This window comes from Oncorhynchus gorbuscha, linkage group LG10 (assembly GCF_021184085.1).
Source record: "Oncorhynchus gorbuscha isolate QuinsamMale2020 ecotype Even-year linkage group LG10, OgorEven_v1.0, whole genome shotgun sequence".
Taxonomy (NCBI): Eukaryota; Metazoa; Chordata; class Actinopteri; order Salmoniformes; family Salmonidae; genus Oncorhynchus; species Oncorhynchus gorbuscha.
The window spans coordinates 52779138-52802502 of record NC_060182.1 but is presented as its reverse complement, the minus strand read 5'-3'; the positions used below and the strand labels follow the sequence as shown (position 1 = coordinate 52802502).

Sequence of the window (23365 nt, the reverse complement as noted above, 5' to 3'; positions counted from 1 at the left end):
GACCTAGGGACAAATTAGCATTGAAAACTAGCATATAAAGATAATCAAACAGCATAATTGTAAAACTGTCTTAATTTTGCTGGAGCCCGGGAAGAGTAGCTGCTGCCTTGACAGTGCTTTTAAGTAAAATACATTATTTGTTTTCTCCGAAAACCCTCATTTTTGAATGTCCCACATCATTTTAACCTACTTAACCCCAAGATTTTCCCAGTTTTCACAATTTGTAAAGCCCTAGTTATTTTTGTTGCTTTGGGAAAGTAAATACTGAATATTTTTACTTTTTAATGTAATTGGTGATTAATTTATATTTGCCCCTTAGGTTTAATGTCAACCCTGTAACGTGAACTGAACATGTTTTAATATCGTAAAACTAATATGGTAAAAATACATTTGAAAGAAACATTGAACATCTAATACTCAAATCATAGTGTAAAAGTTGGTGAGCTGGTTCTACTCATTTTCTTGAGATTTGTGGTGGAAAACCCTGGCTGTTACCTGTCATGTTTTGTCTTATATTGTCTTGTCATTTTGCTTTCCCTTCTGTTCGTTTCCCCCTGCTGGTCTTATTAGGTTCGTTCCCTTTTTTCTCTCTCCCTCCCTCTCTCTCCTCCCTCTATTGTTCCGTTCCTGCTCCCAGCTGTTCCTATTCTCCTACTCAATCATCTAGTCTTTTCACACCTGTTCCCTATCTTGCCCCCTGATTAGAGTCCCTATTTCTCCCCTTGTTTTCCGTTTCTGTCCTGTCGGATCCTTGTATATTGTTCGCCGTGCTGTGTCTTTGTCTCGCCCTGTCGTGTCTTGTTTCCCTCAGATGCTGCGTGTGAGCAGGTGTCTGAGTCTGCTACGGTCGGTGCCTTCCCGAGGCAACCTACAGTTAATGGTCGAGTCTCCAGTCTGTCCTCGTCACTACGAGTGGAATTAAGTTTTTTATGTTTTGTTTTCTGCTCTAATTGTCCAGGAGTATTGCCTATTTCCTTTACTGGAATAAAGACTCTGTTTCCGCCAAGTCGCTTTTGGGTCCTCATTCACCTGCATAACAGAAGGATCCGACCAAGAATGGACCCAGCGACTATGGATTCTCTCTACTCTACTCTCGAGTTCCAGGGAGCGATGCTCGGCAGACACGAGCAGGAATTGTCTGCTGCTCGGCATGCCGTTGAGACCCTGGCCGCTCAGGTCTCCGACCTCTCAGGACAGTATCAGAGTCTTCGTCTCGTGCCACCAGCTACTTCCTGGTCTTCCGAGTCTCCGGAACCTAGGGTTAATAACGCACCATGTTACTCTGGGCAGCCCACTGAGTGCCGCTCCTTTCTCACCCAGTGTGATATAGTGTTCTCTCTCCAACCCAACACATACTCAAGAGAGAGAGCTCGGATTGCCTACGTCATATCACTCCTTACTGGTCGGGCTCGGCAGTGGGGCACAGCTATCTGGGAGGCAAGCGCTGAGTGTACTAACGATTATCTGAACTTTAAAGAGGAGATGATAAGGGTTTTTGATCGTTCAGTTTTTGGGAAAGAAGCTTCCTGGTCCCTGTCTTCCCTATGTCAAGGTAATCGATCCATAACGGATTACTCTATAGAGTTTCGCACTCTTGCTGCCTCCAGTAACTGGAACGAGCAGGCGTTGCTCGCTCGTTTTCTGGAGGGACTCCACGCTAAGGTTAAGGATGAGATTCTCTCTCAGGAGGTTCCATCCAGCGTGGATTCTTTGATTGAACTCGCTATTCGCATTGAACGACGGGTAGATCTTCGTCACCGAGCTCATAGAAGAGAGCTCGCGTTAACTGTGTCTCCCCTCTCTCCGACACTACCATCTTTCCCCACTGACTCAGGTGTTGAGCCCATGCAGCTGGGGGGGTATTCGCATTTCGACTAAGGAGAGGGAACGGAGAATCACCAACCGCCTCTGTCTCTATTGCGGTTCCGCTGGTCATTTTGTCATTTCATGTCCAGTTAAAGGCCAGAGCTCATCAGTAAGCGGAGGGCGACTGATAAGCGCTACTAGACGGTCCTCTCCGTCAAGTACCTGTACTACCTTACCGGTCCATCTACGCTGGACCGGATCGGCAGCTTCCTGCAGTGCATTAATAGACTCTGGGGCGGAGGGCTGTTTTATGGACGAAGCCTGGGCTCGGGAACATGACATTCCTCTCAGACAGTTAGGGAGCCCACGGTCATGTTCGCCTTGGATGGTAGTCCTCTCCCCAGTATATTATGTGAAACCCTACCTTTAACCCTCACTGTATCTGGTAACCATAGTGAGACCATTTCTTTTTTTGTTCACCTTTTACACCTGTTGTTTTGGGTCATCCCTGGCTAGTGTGTCATAATCCTTCTTTTGATTGGTCTAGTAATTCTATCCTTTCCTGGAACGTTTCTTGTCATGTGAAGTGTTTAATGTCTGCTATTCCTCCTGTTTGTTCTGCTCCCTCTTCACAGGAGGAACCTGGTGATTTGACAGGAGTGCCGGAGGAATATCATGGTCTGCGCACGGTCTTCAGTCGGTCCAGAACCAACTCCCTTCCTCCTCACCGGTCGTATGATTGTTGTTCTGATCTCCTCAAGAAGCGTTTTGCATCCGCTCCTATCCTTGTTGCACCTGACGTCACTAAACAGTTTATTGTCGAGGTTGACGCGTCGGGGTGGGCGTGGGAGCCATTCTGTCCCAGCGCTCCGATACTGACGATGGGGTCCACCCTTGCGCGTATTTTTCTCATCGCCTGTCACTGTCGGAACGTAACTATGATGTGGCTAACCGTGAACTGCTCGCCATCCGTTTAGCCCTAGGCAAATGGCGACAGTGGTTGGAGGGGGCGACCGTTCCTTTTGTCGTTTGGACTGACCAAAGGAACCTTGAGTACATCCGTTCTGCCAAACGACTGAATGCGCGTCATGCTCGTTGGGCGTTGTTTTTCGTTTCTCGTTTCGAGTTCGTTATTTCTTATTGCCCGGGTACTAAGAACACCAAGCCTCATGCTTTATCCCGTCTCTTTAGTTCTTCTGTGGCTTCTACCGATCCCGAGGGGATCCTTCCTGTTGGGCGTGTTGTCGGGTTGACTGTCTGGGAATTGAGAGACAGGTTAAGCAAGCACTCACTCACACTCCGTCGCCGCACGCTTGTCCTAGTAACCTTCTTTTCGTTCCTGTCTCTACTCGTCTGGCTGTTCTTCAGTGGGCGCACTCTGCCAAGTTAGCTGGCCACCCCGGCGTTCAGGGTACGCTTGCTTCTATTCGCCAGCGGTTTTGGTGGCCTACTCTGGAGCGTGACACGCGCCGTTTCGTGGCTGCTTGTTCGGACTGCGCGCAGAATAAGTCTGGTAACTTTTTTTCTGCTTCTGCTCCTGGTCTTGCTGGGTCTCAGTCTGTTCCCTGCCACCGCATCTCTCCTGGTCTTGTTCCTGCCCTTGCTGTGTCTCAGTCTGTCCCTTGTTGTTACTCTCCTGGCCTGTTTGGTCCTGTTTGCTCTAATATTTTCAGTTCTCTACCCGTGTCTCATTTTTTTTTTTAGAGTAGTACCCTAGTTTCCCTTTTTATCGTTTTCCGTTACGGTCCTGAGGAGAGGAGTTGGGTTCTTTCTCGGGACGTGCTGGACCGTTTGTGATCTATGATTTCCTCCGTTGCCGCCAGTGTTCCTCCTCGAGTGCGCCAGGAGGCGCTCGTGAGTGGGGGGGTACTGTCATGTTTTGTCTTATATTGTCTTGTCATTTTGCTTTCCCTTCTGTTCGTTTCCCCCTGCTGGTCTTATTAGGTTCGTTGCCTTTTTTCTCTCTCCCTCCCTCTCTCTCCTCTCTCTATTGTTCCGTTCCTGCTCCCAGCTGTTCCTATTCTCCTACTCAATCATCTAGTCTTTTCACACCTGTTCCCTATCTTGCCCCCTGATTAGAGTCCCTATTTCTCCCCTTGTTTTCCGTTTCTGTCCTGTCGGATCCTTGTATATTGTTCGCCGTGCTGTGTCTTTATCTCGCCCTGTCGTGTCTTGTTTCCCTCAGATGCTGCGTGTGAGCAGGTGTCTGAGTCTGCTACGGTCGGTGCCTTCCCGAGGCAACCTACAGTTAATGGTCGAGTCTCCAGTCTGTCCTCGTCACTACGAGTGGAATTAAGTTTTTTATGTTTTGTTTTCTGCTCTGATTGTCCAGGAGTATTGCCTATTTCCTTTACTGGAATAAAGACTCTGTTTCCGCCAAGTCGCTTTTGGGTCCTCATTCACCTGCATAACAGTTACCCATAGACAGATAGGCTAGAAATGTTTTAAGATAAAATACTGCTGTCAAGCTTACATTCAATTGCACACCAGCTTCCATTCCCCCTGTCACAAGGGGAGTAACATTAATGGCTGATTTAAGATGTCATCATCCCTGTTACGATAAACCGTGTCACTTTTTATTTAGAATATAATCATTTGGTGAAATAAATAGTAATTTTGAACAAAATTACACTTCCCAAAAGGCACTCTATTCGTAGAATGACCCAGCTATGTGATTCTATGATTGCCAAATACTTGTGAGATGCTACCCAAACCACAACATGGTATGCTGATTGGAGGATGAACAATGCTATGCTAACGGTCACTATTCATGAAAAGTAGACGCAACGTAATGGCACTAACCTGTTGCATTTTCTCCAGGTCCAGACTTGGCCTCCCCAGCTCTCCCCCGTAGCTGTGCCTGTGTTTCCTATAGGGAGCCGCCGACTGGTCTAAGTGGGTCAAGATGATAGGCTTGGCAGCAGGCTGCACCCCCTGGAACTGGAGCTTAATTGGAGGCGGTGGCTTGAGGCTGCGAGGTGGGCTTGAGCTAAAGAGCACCGGGCTGGTGGAAGCGGCCAGGCAAGTCCCAGGCTCCAAGGATGCTGCAACTGGGCCACAGCCACACAGGTCCCACACCTCCTCGTCGCTGGAGGCACTGCTGGGGTGGTCACCGTGGCGATGGTGCAGCGTCCACTTCCTGCCGTCTCCAACGCCGTGGCTGATTCGCTCCAGCTCTTCTTCAGACGAGTGACGGTCCAGAGTCGGGTCTAGAAGGAGGCGTAGGTGATGGAGGCGTGCCGGAGATAGGGGACCCTGATTGTGCTGCTGGCTGGTGGCCAGAGGGGTGAGGCCGCAGTTCCGCCGCCTCTCTGAGGGGGGTGACCAAGAGCACATGTCAAAGGTGAAGAGGCAGAGATAGCGACAAGCTTGTGTATTTCTATTCTGTGTAAACTGAAAGTTGCTTTATCTGCTAAATGACCATCTTGTACACATCCATGTACAAATGAAGACCATAGAAGACTTGGGTTGGTTTGAGCAGGCGGGCCACATACCTCTGTCAATCTGTGCAAGCTCCTGGTTCTCCCCCTCGGAATCGTCGCTCTCCGCTCCCTCCCCACTGCCATGGTAGGAAATCTAGAAGGGAAGGGTTAAAGGATAACTATTTAATTGGGCAACATATGGCTTGTCCCTCAACTTCCTACATGAGATAGCATACAGTTAGCATCAGTACAAGACACTCTGGGGCTTTGCTAGGTTAGGTCGACAAGTAGCGTATTTATTAGACGAAATACCCAGGTTCATATCATTGCAACTATGAAGCAACTAGGAAGCAGTATCTTTAACAAATCACCATTCCACTTCCCTCACATCTCTACAGCTAGTGCAACAGCATCACTAAGCAACAGGGTGGCCCACTGATTCTCAACTAACATCCTTTTATCTAAAGACTCAAATAAACATTGTGTTGGAGAAATTGTGCAAAAGGTCGAGATTAGGGCAACTCTGTTTCGCATATAATGTGCACATCATGCTAACACCCAAACTCGGCCAAATGGCTTAATGTCCTGGAAAATTCCTTACTCTCAAATTGGAATTTGGAAGAGGGATGACATTTACAAAAAGCTTAAATCTAGGTCTGGTCATTCTAGCCTCTTCAGTTCAGTGTAAACTCTTGTCAGCTCTTGGCAATTTCCAAGTCCCAGATTGCCCCTTTAAGAGCAGTTCCCTTTTGAGGGGTCTACGACAACAACAGTAGACAACCAGCAGACTGCAGCACGAAGAGTTAAGTAATGCACCACACAAACAGTAGTTACCACACTGAGGCAGAGCAGCTGCCATCTGTGCTCACACACACATGCACTCACACAATGTCTCCCCTTCCTACTGAAGCACTTCAAACAGAGCAAAGGAGAAAGAGAGTGCAAGAGAAAGGAACCAGGGCCTCAAGTCCTACTCCAGCAGGCAGCGTACACTTCTACTATAAACAACTGGGGTGCATTCAGAGTTTACTATGACATTGTAGGACACAACGTTGAATGTTGAACACTGCTGAATGTTTGCGACTGGTACACTGTACACTACATAGTACTCTTACTTCCCTATCAGCATCAAAATACAGGCTATACTGTATCTAGCTATGAAATATCTTTAGCCTAATCCTGATCAAATATCTTTACAAATGTTCACACCATCATTCAAACTATTTCCACTACTACCTTAGCAAAGTACAAATGGTGCAAATACGGTTATAATAATTCATATGGCCTTTTATTATCATTTGAAGCAGTATACAGTATATAGCAGCATAGTTCTCGATCAATTCTTTACATGGACAGCCACAGTAGAGAGCACACCAACTTCACTGCCATTGCCCTTTCTATCTCCATGACATCACCCACTAGCACCACATTGTCTTGTGTGGGAGGCTGATAGTATTATTCTCTTCCCATTTAGGATCGGGGGTAGGGTAATCTGATCCTAGGTCAATTTTAAGGGCAACTTCTACCTCAAGCAAAGTGTTAAGGGCTCAAGTCCATGTTAAAGGTAAAGGGTGTGTCAGTCTTGGAGCAAGTCACACACTATTGTCTGAGGCAAGAGGATGAGCCAACATAACAGTGACGTTGCATGTTGACTTAACTATTTGGCCTCGCTCTGCCCCCAGGGTAGTTCAGGGAAGCTGGTATTAATCGCTTATAAGGACAGCAGGTGAAAGAGAGGGCACAAACACAATAGTCCACAAACACACATGCACACACGCATTTACATTGCACTTAAAAGGGATACAAGCACCACGCATACTGTCAAGCAACAAAATGCTTCAGTGTGTGTACGACTGGGGTAGGCTACTTATCTCTTCGCAGTCCAACTTAGTCTCCCTATCTATGTTACATACTTCCTCCCCACACTGGATAAACGGGGCATTTGTTTTATCTGAGCAACTCAAACCACAACAGGGTTCAAATAACTGGACCAGGAAAACGTTTAATTTAAAATGGGGTTTTCATGACTACGGTGTGACTGTATGGATTTGAATAGATGTTGAGCATTTTCTCTCAAACCATGACCCATGGTTTGAGTATGACAGTTTCTTGTTAACTACTTTTATGGTTTGGGTTCGTGCAACAGTTGAGGGAACAGTGTGTAACAGTTTAGGGAACGTTGGCCGTATCCGAATACCCATACTTGCATCTTAAATAGTAGGCCGAAAATGTTTTGTTTAATAGTATGCAACAATTTGAAAATGTAGTATACTTAAATTGCCCGGGTGTCACACTAATTTCAGCTTAGACAACACCTGAAATGGGGATGGGCTAGTGAAATCAATGAATAGTTGGAAACAACGCAATCGCATTTATTTTTACCCCCTTTTCATGGTATCCAATTGGTAGTTACAGTCTTGTCTCATCACTGCGACTCCCATTCGAATTCGCTAGAGGCGAAGGTCGAGAACCGTGCGTCCTCCGAAACACAACCCAGCCAAGTCGCACTGCTTCTTGACACAATGCCCGCTTAACCCAGAAGCCAGCCACACCAATGTGTTGGAGGAAACACTGTACACTGGAGACCGTGTCAGCATGCATTGCGCCTGGCCCACCACAGGAGTCGCTAGAGCGCGACGGGACATCCCTGCCGGCCAAACCCTCCCCTAACCCGGACAACGCTGGGCCAATTGTGCGACGCCTCATGGGTCTGACGGTCACGGCCGGCTGCGACAGAGTCCATTGTCAGAGCTTTTAAACAAAATACTAAACCATCTTATGATTTCCAAATGTGTCGGCACCAGAGACTCAGGATGTGGGTGCGTTATTGGTGGCAGGTTAATCAGGCCTATTGACTGGAACATATGGATTGTTTAAGTTTTGTAGGCAAGGCTACCTATTATTTAATTTATGGATCAAGTCTTAGCAGTCATTCTGATCTCATTCCCAATGATCAGTGCTTTAGTTTATTATGTTGCTGTCCAGCAGTTCTGAATTTGTGATGCAACTGACTGTCCACATTTTTCTGTGTAATACCCTTTTGATTTGAACATTTGAAAAGTTTTGGTGTATGTACTCGGCAATTTGATTTAATTTATAAACAGTACCAGTCAAAAGTTTGGAGACACCAACTCGTTCAAGGGTTTTTCTTTATTTTTACTATTTTTACATAGTAGAAGTGATGACAGCATTGCATACTCTTGACATTCTCTCAACCAGCTTCACATGGAATGCTTTTCAAAACTCTTCAAGGAGTTCCCACATATGATGAACACTTGTTGGCTGCTTTTCCTTCACTCTGCGGTCCAACTCATCCCAAACCATCTCAATTGGGTTGAGGTCGGGTGATTGTGGAGGCCAGATCATCTGATGCAGCACTCCATCACTTTCCTTCTTGGTCAATTAGCAGCCTGGAGGTGTGTTGGGTCATTGTCCTGATGAAAAACAAATGATAGTCCCACTGAGTGCAAACCAGCTGGGAGGGTGTATCGCGGAAGAATGCTGTGGTAGCCATGCTGGTTAAGTGTGCCTTGAATTCTAAATAAATCACAGACAGTATCACCAGATAAGCAGACCCACACCATCACGCCTCCATACTTCACGGTGGGAACCACACATGCAGAGATCATCTGTTGACAAAGACACAGTGGTTGAAACCAAATCTCCAATTTGGAATCATCAGACCAAAGGACAGATTTCCACAGGCCTAATGTCCATTGCTCGTGTTTCTTGGCCCAAGCAAGTGTCTTCTTCTTATCGGTGTCCTTTAGTAGTGGTTTCTTTGAAGCTATTGGACCATAAAGGCCTGATTCACGAAGTCTCCTCTGAACAGTTGATGTTGAGATGTGTCTGTACTTTAACTCTGTGAAGCATTTATCTGGGCCACAATTTCTGAGGCTGGTAACTCTAATGATCCTCTACAGAGGTAACACTGGGTCTTCCTTTCCTGTGGTGTCCTCATGAGAGCCAGTTTCATCATAGCGCTTGATTGTTTTTGTGCCTGCACTTGAAGAAACTTTCATGGACTGTCGTTTCTCTTTGCTTATTTGAGCTGTTCTTGCCATAACATATTCAATCAATCCCTATACCAGTCTGCTGTTCCCACATGCTTCAAGAGGGCCACCATTGTTCCTGTTCCCAAGAAAGCTAAGGTAACTGAGCTAAACGACTACCGCCCCGTAGCACTCACTTCCGTCATCATGAAGTGCTTTGAGAGACTAGTCAAGGACCATATCACCTCCACCCTACCTGACACCCTAGACCCACTCCAATTTGCTTACCGCCCAAATAGGTCCACAGACGATGCAATCTCAACCACACTGCACACTGCCCTAACCCACCTGGACAAGAGGAATACCTATGTGAGAATGCTGTTCATCGACTACAGCTCGGCATTCAACACCATAGTACCCTCCAAGCTCGTCATCAAGCTCGAGACCCTGGGTCTCGACCCCGCCCTGTGCAACTGGGTACTGGACTTCCTGACGGGCCGCCCCCAGGTGGTGAGGGTAGGCAACAACATCTCCTCCCCGCTGATCCTCAACACGGGGGCCCCACAAGGGTGCGTTCTGAGCCCTCTCCTGTACTCCCTGTTCACCCACGACTGCGTGGCCACGCACGCCTCCAACTCAATCATCAAGTTTGCGGACGACACAACAGTGGTAGGCTTGATTACCAACAACGACGAGACGGCCTACAGGGAGGAGGTGAGGGCCCTTGGAGTGTGGTGTCAGGAAAATAACCTCACACTCAACGTCAACAAAACTAAGGAGATGATTGTGGACTTCAGGAAACAGCAGAGGGAACACCCCCTATCCACATCGATGGAACAGTAGTGGAGAGGGTAGCTAGTTTTAAGTTCCTCGGCATACACATCACAGACAAACTGAATTGGTCCACTCACACTGACAGCGTCGTGAAGAAGGCGCAGCAGCGCCTATTCAACCTCAGGAGGCTGAAGAAATTTGGCTTGTCACCAAAAGCACTCACAAACTTCTACAGATGCACAATCGAGAGCATCCTGGCGGGCTGTATCACCGCCTGGTACGGCAACTGCTCCGCCCTCAACCGTAAGGCTCTCCAGAGGGTAGTGAGGACTGCACAACGCATCACCGGGGGCAAACTACCTGCCCTCCAGGACACCTACACCACCCGTTGTTACAGGAAGGCCATAAAGATCATCAAGGACATCAACCACCCGAACCACTGCCTGTTCACCCCGCTATCATCCAGAAGGCGAGGTCAGTACAGGTGCATCAAAGCTGGGACCGAGAGACTGAAAAACAGCTTATATCTCAAGGCCATCAGACTGTTAAATAGCCACCACTAACATTGAGTGGCTGCTGCCAACACACTGTCATTGACACTGACCCAACTCCAGCCATTTTAATAATGGGAATTGATGGGAAATGATGTAAATATATCACTAGCCACTTTAAACAATGCTACCTTATATAATGTTACTTACCCTACATTATTCATCTCATATGCATATGTATATACTGTACTCTACAACATCGACTGCATCCTTATGTAACACATGTATCACTAGCCACTTTAACTATGCCACTTTGTTTACTTTGTCTACACACTCATCTCATATGTATATACTGTACTCGATACCATCTACTGTATGCTGCTCTGTACCATCACTCATTCATATATCCTTATGTACATGTTCCTTATCCCCTTACACTGTGTATAAGACAGTAGTTTTGGAACTGTTAGTTAGATTACTTGTTGGTTATCACTGCATTGTCGGAACTAGAAGCACAAGCATTTCGCTACACTCGCATTAACATCTGCTAACCATGTGTATGTGACAAATAAAATTTGATTTGATTTGACTTGGTATTTTACCAAATAGGGCTATATTCTGTATACCACCCCTAACTTGACACAACACAACTGATTGGCTCAAACGCATTAAGAAGGAAAGACATTTCTAACAAGGCACACCTGTTTATTGAAATGCATTCCAGGTGAATACCTCATGAAGCTGCCAAGAGTGTGCAAAGCTGTCATCTAGGCAAAGTGTGGCTATTTGAAGAATCTCAAATATAATATTTTTTGGATTTGTTTAACAATTTCTTGGTTACTACATGATTCCATGTGTTATTTCATAGTTTAGATATCTTTGTTATTCTACAATGTAGAAAATAGTCAAAATAAAGAAATATCCTTAGTGTACTTAGCGATCAAATCTGTAGTGAACATTACTCCTTATATGCCTATAAACTAGTACTGCCATTATTCCACACAAATGGCTCTTGCTTGCATGTTATGTTGAGCATAAGAAATGCACCAACAATCCTGATTTCCGAGGACCCTTTACCCTTGAGGTTGCATGTTAATGTGCAACCAGAGGGGGAAAAAACCCTAGATCACATGTAATCCACACACAGAGATGTGTACAAAGCGCTCCCTCGCCTTCCCTAGCCTTCCATTTGGAAAATCTGACTATAATTCTATCCTCCTGATTCCTGATTACAAACAAAAACAAAAGCAGGAAGCAAATTTGACTTGGTCAATAAGAAAGTGGTCAGATCAAGCAAATGCTAAGCTACAGGACTGTTTTGCTAGCACAGACTGGAATATGTTCCGGGATTCTTCCAATGGCATTGAGGAGTACACCACATCTGTCATTGGCTACATCAATAAGTGCATCGATGACGTGGTCCCCACAGTGACTGAACGTACACACCCCAACCTGAAGCCATGAATTACAGGAAAAATCTGCACTGAGCTAAAGGGTAGAGCTGCCACTTTCAAGGAGCAGGACTCTAACACGGAAGCTTATAAGAAATCCCGCTATGCCCTCCGACGAACCATCAAACAGGCAAAGCGTCAATACAGGACTAAGATTGAATCGTACTACACCGGCTCAGACCCTCGCCGGATGTGGCAGGACTTGCAAACTATTACAGACTACAAAGGGAAGCACAGCCACGAGCTGCCCAGTGACACGAGCCCACCAGACGAGGTAAATTCAATCTATCCTCGCTTCGAGGCAAGTGACACTGAAGCATGCTTGTGAGCATCAGCTGTTCCGGACGACTGTGTGATCACGTTCTCCGTAGCTGATGTGAGTAAGACCTTAAAACAGGTCAACATTCACAAGGCCAGACTGATTACCAGGACGTGTTCTCCGGGCATGCGCTGAGCTGACCAACTGGCAAGTGTCTTCACTGGCATGTTCAACCTCTCCCTGTCTGAGTCTGTAATACCAACATGTTTCAACCAGACCATCATAGTCCCTGTGCCCAAGAACACGAAGGTAACCTGCCTAAATGACTACCGACCTATAGGATTCACACCTGTAGCCATAAAGTGCTTTGAAAGGCTGGTCATGGCTCACAACACCATTATCCCAGAAAACATAGACCACTCCAATTTGCATACCGCCCCAACAGATCCACAGATGATGCAATCTCTATTACACTCAACACTGCCCTTTCCCACCTGGACAAAAGGAACACCTATGTGAGAATGCTATTCATTGAATACAGCTCAGCATTCAATACCATAATGCCCTCAAAGCTCATCACTAAGCTAAGGACCCTGGGACTAAACACCTACCTCTGCAACTGGATCCTGGACTTCCTAACCGGCCGCTCCCAGGTGGTAAGGGTAGTTAACAACACATCCGCCACACTGATCCTCAACACGGTACCCTGCTCAGTCCCCTCCTGTACTCCCTGTTCACTCATGACTGCATGGCCAGGCAAGACTCCAACACCATAACCAAGTTTTCCGATGACATAACAGATCACCTACTATGATGAGACAGCCTATAGGGAGGAGGTCAGAGACCTGGCCATGTGGTGTCAGGACAACAACCTCTCCCTCAATGTGATCAAGACAAAGGAGATGATTGTGGATTACAGGAAAAGGAGTACCGAGCAAGCCCCCATTCTCATCTACGGAGATGTAGTGGAGCAGGTTGAGAGCTTCGAGTTCCTTGGTGTCCACATAACCAACAAACTATCATGGTCCAAAAACACTAAGACAGTTGTGAAGAGGGCATGACAAAGCCTATTCTCCCTCAGGAGACTGAAAAGATTTGGCATGGGTCCTCGGATTCTACAGCTGCACCATCGAGAGCATCCTGACTGGTTGCATCACTGCCTGGTATGGCAACTGCTCAGCCTCCGACCGCAAGGTACTACAGAGGATACATCACTGGCGCCAAGCTTCCCGCCATCCAGGACCTCTATACTTTGCGGTGTCAGAGGAAGGCCCTAAAAATAGACTCCAGCCACCCTAGTCATAGACTGTTTTCTCTGCTATCGCAAGGCAAACGGTACCGGACCGCCAAGTCTCGGTCCAAGAGGCTTCTAAAAGGCTTCTACCCCCAAGCCAGAAGACTCCTGAACAGCTAATCAAAGGGCTACCCAGACCCCTCTTTTACGCTGCTGCTACTCTCTGTTTATTGTATATGTATGGTCACTTTAAGTCCACATATTACCTCAATTACCTCGACTAAACGGTGCCCCCGCACATTGACTCTGTACTGGTACCGTCTGTATACAGTATATTGCTATTGTTATTTTACTGCTGCTGTTTAAATATTAGTAAATTATTATAATTTTTACTTCTCTATTTTTACTTAACATGTTTTTCTTCTCAACTTCTTAAAGCATTGTTGGTTAAGTGCTTGTAAGTCAGAATTTCACTGTTGTATTCGGCGCATATGAAAAATAACATTTGATTTGAGATATTACCATGTTAGATATACCGTGCCTTCGGAAAGTATTCAGACCCCTTGTCTTTTTTCCACAATTTGGTACATTACAGCTTTATTATAAAATTGATTAAAACAAAATAAATTTTAGCAATCTACACACAATACCCAATACCCAATAATGACAAAGCAAAAACAGGTTTTTAGATTAGTTGTTTGCAAATGTATTAAACATTTAAAAAAACAGAAATTCCTTATCTACATAAGTATTCAGACTCTTTGCTATTAAACTGAAATTGAGCTTGGGTGCATCCTGTTTCCATTGATCATCTTTGAGATGTTTCTACAACTGGTTTTGGAGTCCACCTGTGGTAAATTCAATTGATTGACATGATTTGGAAAGGCACACACCTGTCTATATAAGGTCCCACAGTTGACAGTGCATGTCAGAACAAAAACCAAGCCATGAAGTCAAAGGGATTGTCCGTAAAGCTCTGAGACAGGATTGTGTTGAGGCACAGATCTGGGGTACCAAAAAATGTATGCAGCATTGAAGGTCCCCAAGAACACAGTGGCCTACATCATTATAAAATCCAGGCACTTGTCATCTCCCGTCTGGATTACTGCAACTCGCTGTTGGCTGGGCTCCCTGCCTATGCCATTAAACCCCTACAACTCATCCAGAACGCCGCAGCCCGTCTAGTGTTCAACCTTCCCAAGTTCTCTCACGTCACCCCGCTCCTCCGCTCTCTCTACTGGCTTCCAGTTGAAGCTCGCATCCGCTACAAGACCATGGTGCTTGCCTACGGAGCTGTGAGGGGAACGGCACCTCAGTACCTCCAGGCTCTGATCAGGCCCTACACCCAAATAAGGGCACTGCGTTCATCCACCTCTGGCCTGCTCGCCTCCCTACCACTGAGGAAGTACAGTTCCCGCTCAGCCCAGTCAAAACTGTTCGCTGCTCTGGCTCCCCAATGGTGGAACAAACTCCCTCACGACGCCAGGACAGCGGAGTCAATCACCACCTTCCGGAGACACCTGAAACCCCACCTCTTTAAGGAATACCTAGGATAGGATAAAGTAATCCTTCTCACCCCCCCCTTAAAATATTTAGATGCACTATTGTAAAGTGGCTGTTCCACTGGATGTCATAAGGTGAATGCACCAATTTGTAAGTCGCTCTGGATAAGAGCGTCTGCTAAATAACTTAAATGTAAATGTAAAATAAAATGGAAGAAGTCTGGAACCACCAAGACTCTTCCTAGAGCTGGCCACCCAGCCAAACTGAGCAATTGGGGGAGAAGGGCCTTCGTAAGGTAAGTGACCAAGAACCTGATGGTCACTCAGACAGAGTTCTAGAGTTCCTCTGTGGAGATGGGAGAAACCTCCAGAAGGACAACCATCTCTGCAGCACTCCACCAATCTGGCCTTTATGGTAGAGTGGCCAGACGGAAGCCCCTCCTCAATAAAAGTTACACGACAGCCTGCTTGGAGTTTCCCAAAAGGCACCTAAAGACTCTCAAGACTATGAGAAACAAGATTCTCTGGTCTGACGAAACCAAGATGGAACTCTTTTACATGAATGTCAAGCGTCACATCTGGAGGAAACAGCATCATGCTATGAGGATGTTTTTCAGCAGCAGGGACTGGGAGACTAGTCAGGATCGAGGCAAAGATGAATTGAGAAAAGTACAGAGAGTTCCATGATGAAAACCTGCTCCAGAGTGCTCAGGACCTCAGACTGGGGTGAAGGTTCACCTTCCAACAGGAAAACGATCCCTAAGCACACAGCCAAGACAGCGCAGGAGAGGCTTTGGGACAAGTCTCTGAATGTCCTTGAGTGGCCTAGCAAGAACGCAGACTTGAACCTGACCGAACATCTCTGGAGAAATCTGAAAATAGCTGTGCAGGAACACTCACCATACAACCTGACAGACCTTGAGAGGATCTGCAGAGAGGAATAAGAGAAACTCCCCAAATACAGGTGTGCCAAGCTTGTAGCGTCATACCCAAGAAGACTTGAGGCTGTAATTGCTGCCAAATGTACTTCAACAAAGTACTGCATAGGGTTTGGGGAGTTTGAATAATTACGTTAAAAATGCTGTTTACGTGTTACTGCAGCGCCAGCTGTGCCATCAGAGTCCCTGGGTTCGCGCCCAGGCTCTGTCGTAACCGGCCGCGACCGGGAGGTCCGTGGGGCGACGCACAATTGACCTCCTGTGGCGGGCTGGGCGCAGTGTGCGCTAGCCAAGGTGGCCAGGTGCACGGTGTTTCCTCCGGCGCATTGGTGCGGCTGGCTTCCGGGTTGGATGCGCACTGTGTTAAGAAGCAGTGCGGCTTGGTTGGGTTGTGTATCGGAGGACGCATGACTTTCAACCTTCGTCTCCCGAGCCCGTACGGGAGTTGTAGCGATGAGACAAGATAGTAGCTACTACAACAATTGGATACCACGAAATTGGGGAGAAAAAGGGGTAACAATTAAACATTTAAAAAAATGCTGTTTATGTGGTTTGTTTAAATATAAATTAGCAAATATTTCTAAAAACCTCTTTTCAATGTTTCATTGTGTGGAATTGATAAGGTAAAAAAAACTATTTAATCCATGTTATTAGGTTGTAACGAAACAAAATGTTGAAAAAGTCAAGGGGTCTGAATACTTTCGGAATGCACTGAATCTAATTATTTCGGAAGTAAGCGCTAGGGGTCCATTTGGGATTGGGCATAAAATCACCTTGCATTCAGCGGTTATGAATTTGTGATGCAACCGACTGTCCACGTTTTTCTGTGCAATACCCTTTTGATTTGAACATTTGAAAAGTTTTGGTGTATGTACTAGGCAATTTGATTTAATTTATAAACAGTACCAGTGTGACATGGATTTCTCAACTCTATGTAAGGGGCTTTACAGTGAGAGCATGTCCACCAATTTCCCAGTTCCTCTTTCCTTCTTGCTTCGTACAATTTGTTCCATGTCAGGCTGAAGGCTCACAGGCCCTGACCTCCTATCCTTCACTCCACACCTGTCTGGTAAGGCCCGCTAAGGCCATGACCCCGGTGTTATCTCCCGTACTTAAAGCAGGTGATTGCAGGTCTAATGAGTGATAAGGGGGTTGTTAAAAACAGCTGCTACGCCCGAGTGGCAAAGAAAGAGGAAAGAGTGGAGATTCCATGGTAAAGGCCATATGGATAAAGGGATAGTGTCAGTTTGTGTGTACACGTATGTGTGTGTGCGCCCGTGTCCAGAAGGTAAAAACCAAAAGAGCTAGATCATCTGTCACCAGCTTGGCATGATGGTATCCACCTGGCTGTGACATATTTGACATGTCCCATGTTCATGTGCTGCATGGGAACACGTGTGAGGTGAGAGGGATTGGCAGTCCCATCATGAGTGTGTGAAGACTGTTTGTGCCCTTGGGATAATTCCAAAGAGGGATGGTCCATTTAACACACTTAAAGGGATATTTCATTTTTTAGCATGTTAGACCTAATTTTTCACTTACTTTTAGTGTTGAAGCATCTTCCAGACAGTTGTTTTAGTCAGAGTTCCATTCATGAGATGTCTTAGTTGTTTGCTTGAGCCATACAGTGTATTGGTCAGACTCGCAAGCATAAAAGTGTATAACTCGAACTGTGTTTACTTCCTGTATTTCCCTTGTCTTGGAACACGTCTCGCATAGCCACAACTCCAAATTTCACAGAGCCTGGTTCTCGAGGCTAGTGCAGTGCAAACGCTGCTTTCAAGCCGGACAGCTACGAGCCTGAAGAGGATGCATACTTTGCAGAACCATATTTATAATTTATGAGCCAGAATATACTGATGATGAGTTTTGACAGATAGAAGCAAAAACAGCACGGGGGAAATAGCAACATGTGATCCGGCAGACCAGCAACAGGGCCCAGTTATGTGAAAAATCTGAGAAAAATGCAAGGCAATGCCGACTGAAATTTAGTGTCTGGGCTGTGCCGATGGAACTTGATAATGCCAACACTTGAAGAAATACATTTGTTTGCCGAAGACACTGAGGATGTCGGTCACAGCACAAGTCTGTGTGACAGATCATTCAGATTCCCCAGCACTTATCAACCCAGGAGTAATTGAACATTTTTTTCCATGTCAATAAGATCAGTTGAAAAAAAGTTAGAATATCCAGTGGGACCAAATGGGCAGCTGTCCATAGAGTAAGTAAACGTTTGAAATTGAAGTTATCAATAGTGCATACATATCAATTTGAACATGTTATCGGTTTCCTATAATGATATATTCCCATGTTCCATAGTCAATATCATCTTGTTGCGTATCGCATTGTGATGGAATGGGTACTCAAGGCAGACAAAAAGGTAACAGACAAATAATGCCATCCTGCGTCATTGAGGCCATCCATAGAAAGTATTCTAAGCACGTGCACCTGCTTCTCTGAACCACTTGGTTCTCAAGAATGTCCAGTATAAAGACTGAACACGTAATGAAAAGTTTTATTACACAACCTGTCTATGGCTATGACCAATGTAAATACAAGCTGTTTAAGTAGCCATGAGTATGTGAACAACATAAAGTTACTTGTTCTTCAACACAAACATGTTCCCAAATAAAAGACAACACTGCAAGTATGTGTTGTAGACAATCAAATTTGTAATGAAGGTTATAAAAGTAAACACACATACAACTAATAGAAAAATACATTTGACTAAGTAAATGGACATGTAAACATGTTCTACACGGCTACTTTAGCAGTCCAACAACCTATGTAGCTTCTACTTCGACATCTAGGCTACACATATCCTTATCCTTGTCCTAGCTAGTGACATCTTTCCGTATCCTTAGTCCTGTCGGAGCCAGTAAACCGCTTGTTTTCCTTATCTGTATTTCCGTATGTGTAGCCACGCACTTTGTTGACAAATGAGAGATGACACGCCTACTCCTGAGCGGAACAACGCTGGCAACTTACTTTGGCTGAAGTATCTAGTCTGTTTTTTTTCAAAAGCAGAATTGCGGATGTTTGGAGAGAAAAAAACTATATCTTTCAACAGGCCCCCAAAAAAACATAATCGTCATTAGAATTTTATGTGGAGACGTTTTGAAGCACGTTTTTGGGTGAGTCTGGCCACTACCACTATATGGGTCATGCAAGCAACTAAGCCAGCCAAAAAAATCTCAGGAATAAGAACGTTGGCCAAAACAACTGTCTGGAGGATGCTTCAACACTAAAAGTAGAAAATAAGGTCCATGGTGTTTTTAGTCTTTTGTGTCCAACATTGAAAATGATGTAAAAATAAATAAATAGTCACCACCCCCTTTCAAAATGTTCACCTTGTTGCCCGAAATAAAAAACGGATTCAAATCGGACTTTTTCCGGCTATATTTACACACAGTAAACACACAATATCCAAGTTAATAAAAAAATATGTATGAAAATGAATTACAAGTAAAACAGTAAAATACCCTATTTGGATAAGTGAACACCCCCCTGAGTAAATACTTAGTAGAACCACCTTTTGCTTGAATTATAGCCAAGAGTCTCTTTGAATATGTCTCTAATAACTTTACACCCCTAGACTGTGCAATATTTGCCCATTCTTCCTTGCAGAATTGTTCAAGCTCAGTCAAATTGCATGGTGACCGCTCATGGACTGCACTCTTCCAAGTCATTCCACAGATTCACGATGGGATTTAGGTCAGGGCACTGGCTAGGCCACTCAAGGACATTCGAAAATAAAAGAGAGCCGCACACTCTAGGAGCTCAGATGCAAAAATGTAATACCAACGTTTCGACAGCCAAGCTGTCTTCATCAGGGTATAATCACAAACACTGCGGGATGAATTGTTTATATAGTGTCAAAAGACACAGGTGTCTGTAATCATAGCCAAGAGTGGCCTAATATCATTGGTTAAGAATCAAATATTAAAATGTCATACAAAGAACAGCATAAAAACAACAAATGGATAGCATATGATCATAGATTAATTTGACTACACAAGTTTACAAACAATTACAATGGCAAAGTCACAATAATCACAAGAATGGCTTAAGATCAAAGTCTACGTTGAGACCGGAGGGCGCAAGAGTCTTTAAATTAAAGATCCAGGCAGCCTCTCGCTTTAACAATAAATTATCAAGGTCACTCAAGGACATTCACCTTGTCCTTCAGCCATTGTACGGTTGCTTTTGGCGGTTTGCTTTGGGGTCATTGTCATGTTGAAACGTGAACCATCTTCCCGTTTTCAACTTCCTGGTAGTGGGCTGCAGGTTATAAATATAACGTTTATTTGGAAAGTAAGAAATATATATATATTTTTAAAAGAATTCATGATTGGCGTAAATGTAATATACTAACTATTACCCTTGAATAAAATATGAAATGGTATTACATTTGGTGAAGAGCACATTATGGCTTGTTTAGGACTCGAAACTCAAAGTTTAAGACTTGAGACTTGAGTTGAGACTTGTCGGTCTTGACTTGGGACTTGACTTGAGTGCCAAGACTTGAGACTTACTTGTAATTTGTAAAACAACGACTTGGTCTGCCAACAGGTGTCTACTAGTTACAGAAAAAACTCACTATCACACCCATGTGTACACTCATGCGGGCTACTATAATTACAGCCACACTCAAATAGACTTGAACTCTCAAATACACACAGTCAAACATGATCATAATTGAACATGTGAGAAAACAAGATTTGTGAGAGCTATATTTCTATCTGCCCTTGCTCTGCCTCGTTATTTTTGGGAGTGTTTCCCAAATGTTGAGCAAGCAAATGCTAGCCTAATCTTGCTAATGACATCATTTCCCCTCTGTTGTTTACAATGTACAACCCTCCATCTTTCGAATGTTCCCAATTGGCTAAAGACTTGGCTGCTTGTTTACGGAACCAGAAGATAGAGTTGAAGTCGGAAATTTACATACACCTTAGCCAAATACATTTAAACTCCGTTTTTCACAATTCCTGACATTTAATCCTAGTAAAAATTGTCTTAGGTCAGTTAGGATCATCACTTCATTTTAAGAATGTGAAATATCAGAATAATAGTAGAGAGAATGATTTATTTCAGCTTTTATTTCTTTCATCACATTCCCAGTGGGTCAGAAGTTTACATACACTCAATTAGTATTTGGTAGCATTGCCTTTAAATTGTTTAACTTGGGTCAAACCTTTCGGGTAGCCTTCCACAAGCTTCCCACAATAAGTTGGGTGAATTTTGGCCCATTCCTCCTGACAGAGCTGGTGTAACTGAGTCAGGTTTGTAGGCCTCCTTGCTCGCAGATGCTTTTTCAGTTCTGCCCTGTTCCGGTTGGAGCGAGTGGGAGCGAGTGGTCGCATTTGCACTTCGCTCCCGCGGGTAGTATAACTTTTTCATTATATTTCATTATAGCACAACGGTTTGATTTGTCTAATCCTAGCAATTTATACTAGCAATTTCTTCTCAGCTAGCTACATAGCCGTCTTTGTATCAAAGATAATTGCGTAATTATCGTATTTCGCCGTCCTAACGTAGTCTTCACTAGCCAGCTAGCTAACGTCCACTGATTAGCTGCACTGGAGAAACTATTACACTCAACTGAACGACTTGATTAGTGTAGTGTTAGCTAGCTACATAGCTGTCTTTGCTGTCTTCGTATCATCGTATCCAAGATAATTGTGTTGTTTAGGTTTAGAGTGTGTAGTCTTAGAGTGATTATCTTAATTTACCGAGGTTAGCTAGCCAGCTATTTGTCGTCCTTAACGTAGGTGACTCTGCTAGCTAGCCAACAGCTAGCCGACGTCTACCGAATAGACTCACAACCCGGTCGCATTCACAGGTAGTATCACTTTTTCACTTCATTTCATTACAGTACAACGGTTTGATTTGTTTGATCGTAGCTAGCTACATAGCTAGCTACATAGCCGTCTTTGTATCAAAGATAATTGTGTAGTCTAGAGCAATTTTCTAGGTTCGCTAGCCAGCTATTGTCGTTCTTTTAACGCAACGTAACGTAAACAACACTGCTAGCTAGCCAGCTAGCCCTCGAATAGCAACACTGCAGAAACTATTTCACTCAACGGAACGACTTGATTAGTGTAGTGTCAACAACGCACCCACTGCCAGCTGGCCTACTTCAGCAGTACTGTATCATTTTAATCATTTTAGTCAATAAGATTCTTGCTACGTAGCTTAACTTTCTGAACATTCGAGACGTGTAGTCCACTTGTCATTCCAATCTCCTTTGCATTAGCGTAGCCTGTAGCCTGTCAACTATGTGTCTGTTTATCCCTGTTCTCTCCTCTCTGCACAGACCATACAAACGCTCCACACCGCGTGGCCGCGGCCACCCTACTCTGGTGGTCCCAGCGCACACGACCCACGTGGAGTTCCAGGTCTCCGGTAGCCTCTGGAACTGCCAATCTGCGGTCAACAAGGCAGAGTTCATCTCAGCCTATGCCTCCCTCCAGTCCCTCGACTTCTTGGCACTGACGGAAACATGGATCACCACAGACAACACTGCTACTCCTACTGCTCTCTCTTCGTCCGCCCACGTGTTCTCGCACACCCCGAGAGCGTCTGGTCAGCGGGGTGGTGGCACCGGGATCCTCATCTCTCCCAAGTGGTTATTCTCTCTTTCTCCCCTTACCCATCTGTCTATCGCCTCCTTTGAATTCCATGCTGTCACAGTTACTAGCCCTTTCAAGCTTAACATCCTTATCATTTATCGCCCTCCAGGTTCCCTCGGAGAGTTCATCAATGAGCTTGATGCCTTGATAAGCTCCTTTCCTGAGGACGGCTCACCTCTCACAGTTCTGGGCGACTTTAACCTCCCCACGTCTACCTTTGACTCTTTCCTCTCTGCCTCCTTCTTTCCACTCCTCTCCTCTTTTGACCTCACCCTCTCACCTTCCCCCTACTCACAAGGCAGGCAATACGCTCGACCTCATCTTTACTAGATGCTGTTCTTCCACTAACCTCATTGCAACTCCCCTCCAAGTCTCCGACCACTGCCTTGTATCCTTTTCCCTCTCGATCTCATCCAACACCTCCCACACTGCCCCTACTCGGATGGTATCGCGCCGTCCCAACCTTCGCTCTCTCCCCCGCTACTCTCTCCTCTTCCATCCTATCATCTCTTCCCTCCGCTCAAACCTTCTCCCACCTATCTCCTGATTCTGCCTCCTCAACCCTCCTCTCCTCCCTCTCTGCATCCCTTGACTCTCTATGTCCCCTATCCTCCAGGCCGGCTCGGTCCTCCCCTCCCGCTCCGTGGCTCGATGACTCATTGCGAGCTCACAGAACAGGGCTCCGGGCAGCCGAACGGAAATGGAGGAAAACTCGCCTCCCTGCGGACCTGGCATCCTTTCACTCCCTCCTCTCTACATTTTCCTCCTCTGTCTCTGCTGCTAAAGCCACTTTCTACCACGCTAAATTCCAAGGATCTGCCTCTAACCCTAGGAAGCTCTTTGCCACCTTCTCCTCCCTCCTGA

General features: G+C 45.3%; 1 protein-coding gene across 2 annotated transcripts in view; it reads right to left on the bottom strand.

Annotated features, from left to right (window-relative positions):
• Window positions 1-23365, bottom strand: part of si:dkey-16j16.4 — a 97509-nt gene that overhangs the window by 57266 nt on the left and 16878 nt on the right. For both annotated transcript variants that reach the window (XM_046366386.1, XM_046366387.1), the window contains exons 2-3: window positions 5301-5382; window positions 4609-5117 (exon numbers count right to left, since the gene is read on the bottom strand). In XM_046366386.1, the coding sequence (XP_046222342.1) occupies window positions 4609-5117; window positions 5301-5382 (591 nt within the window). The remainder of the gene's footprint in view (window positions 1-4608; window positions 5118-5300; window positions 5383-23365) is intronic.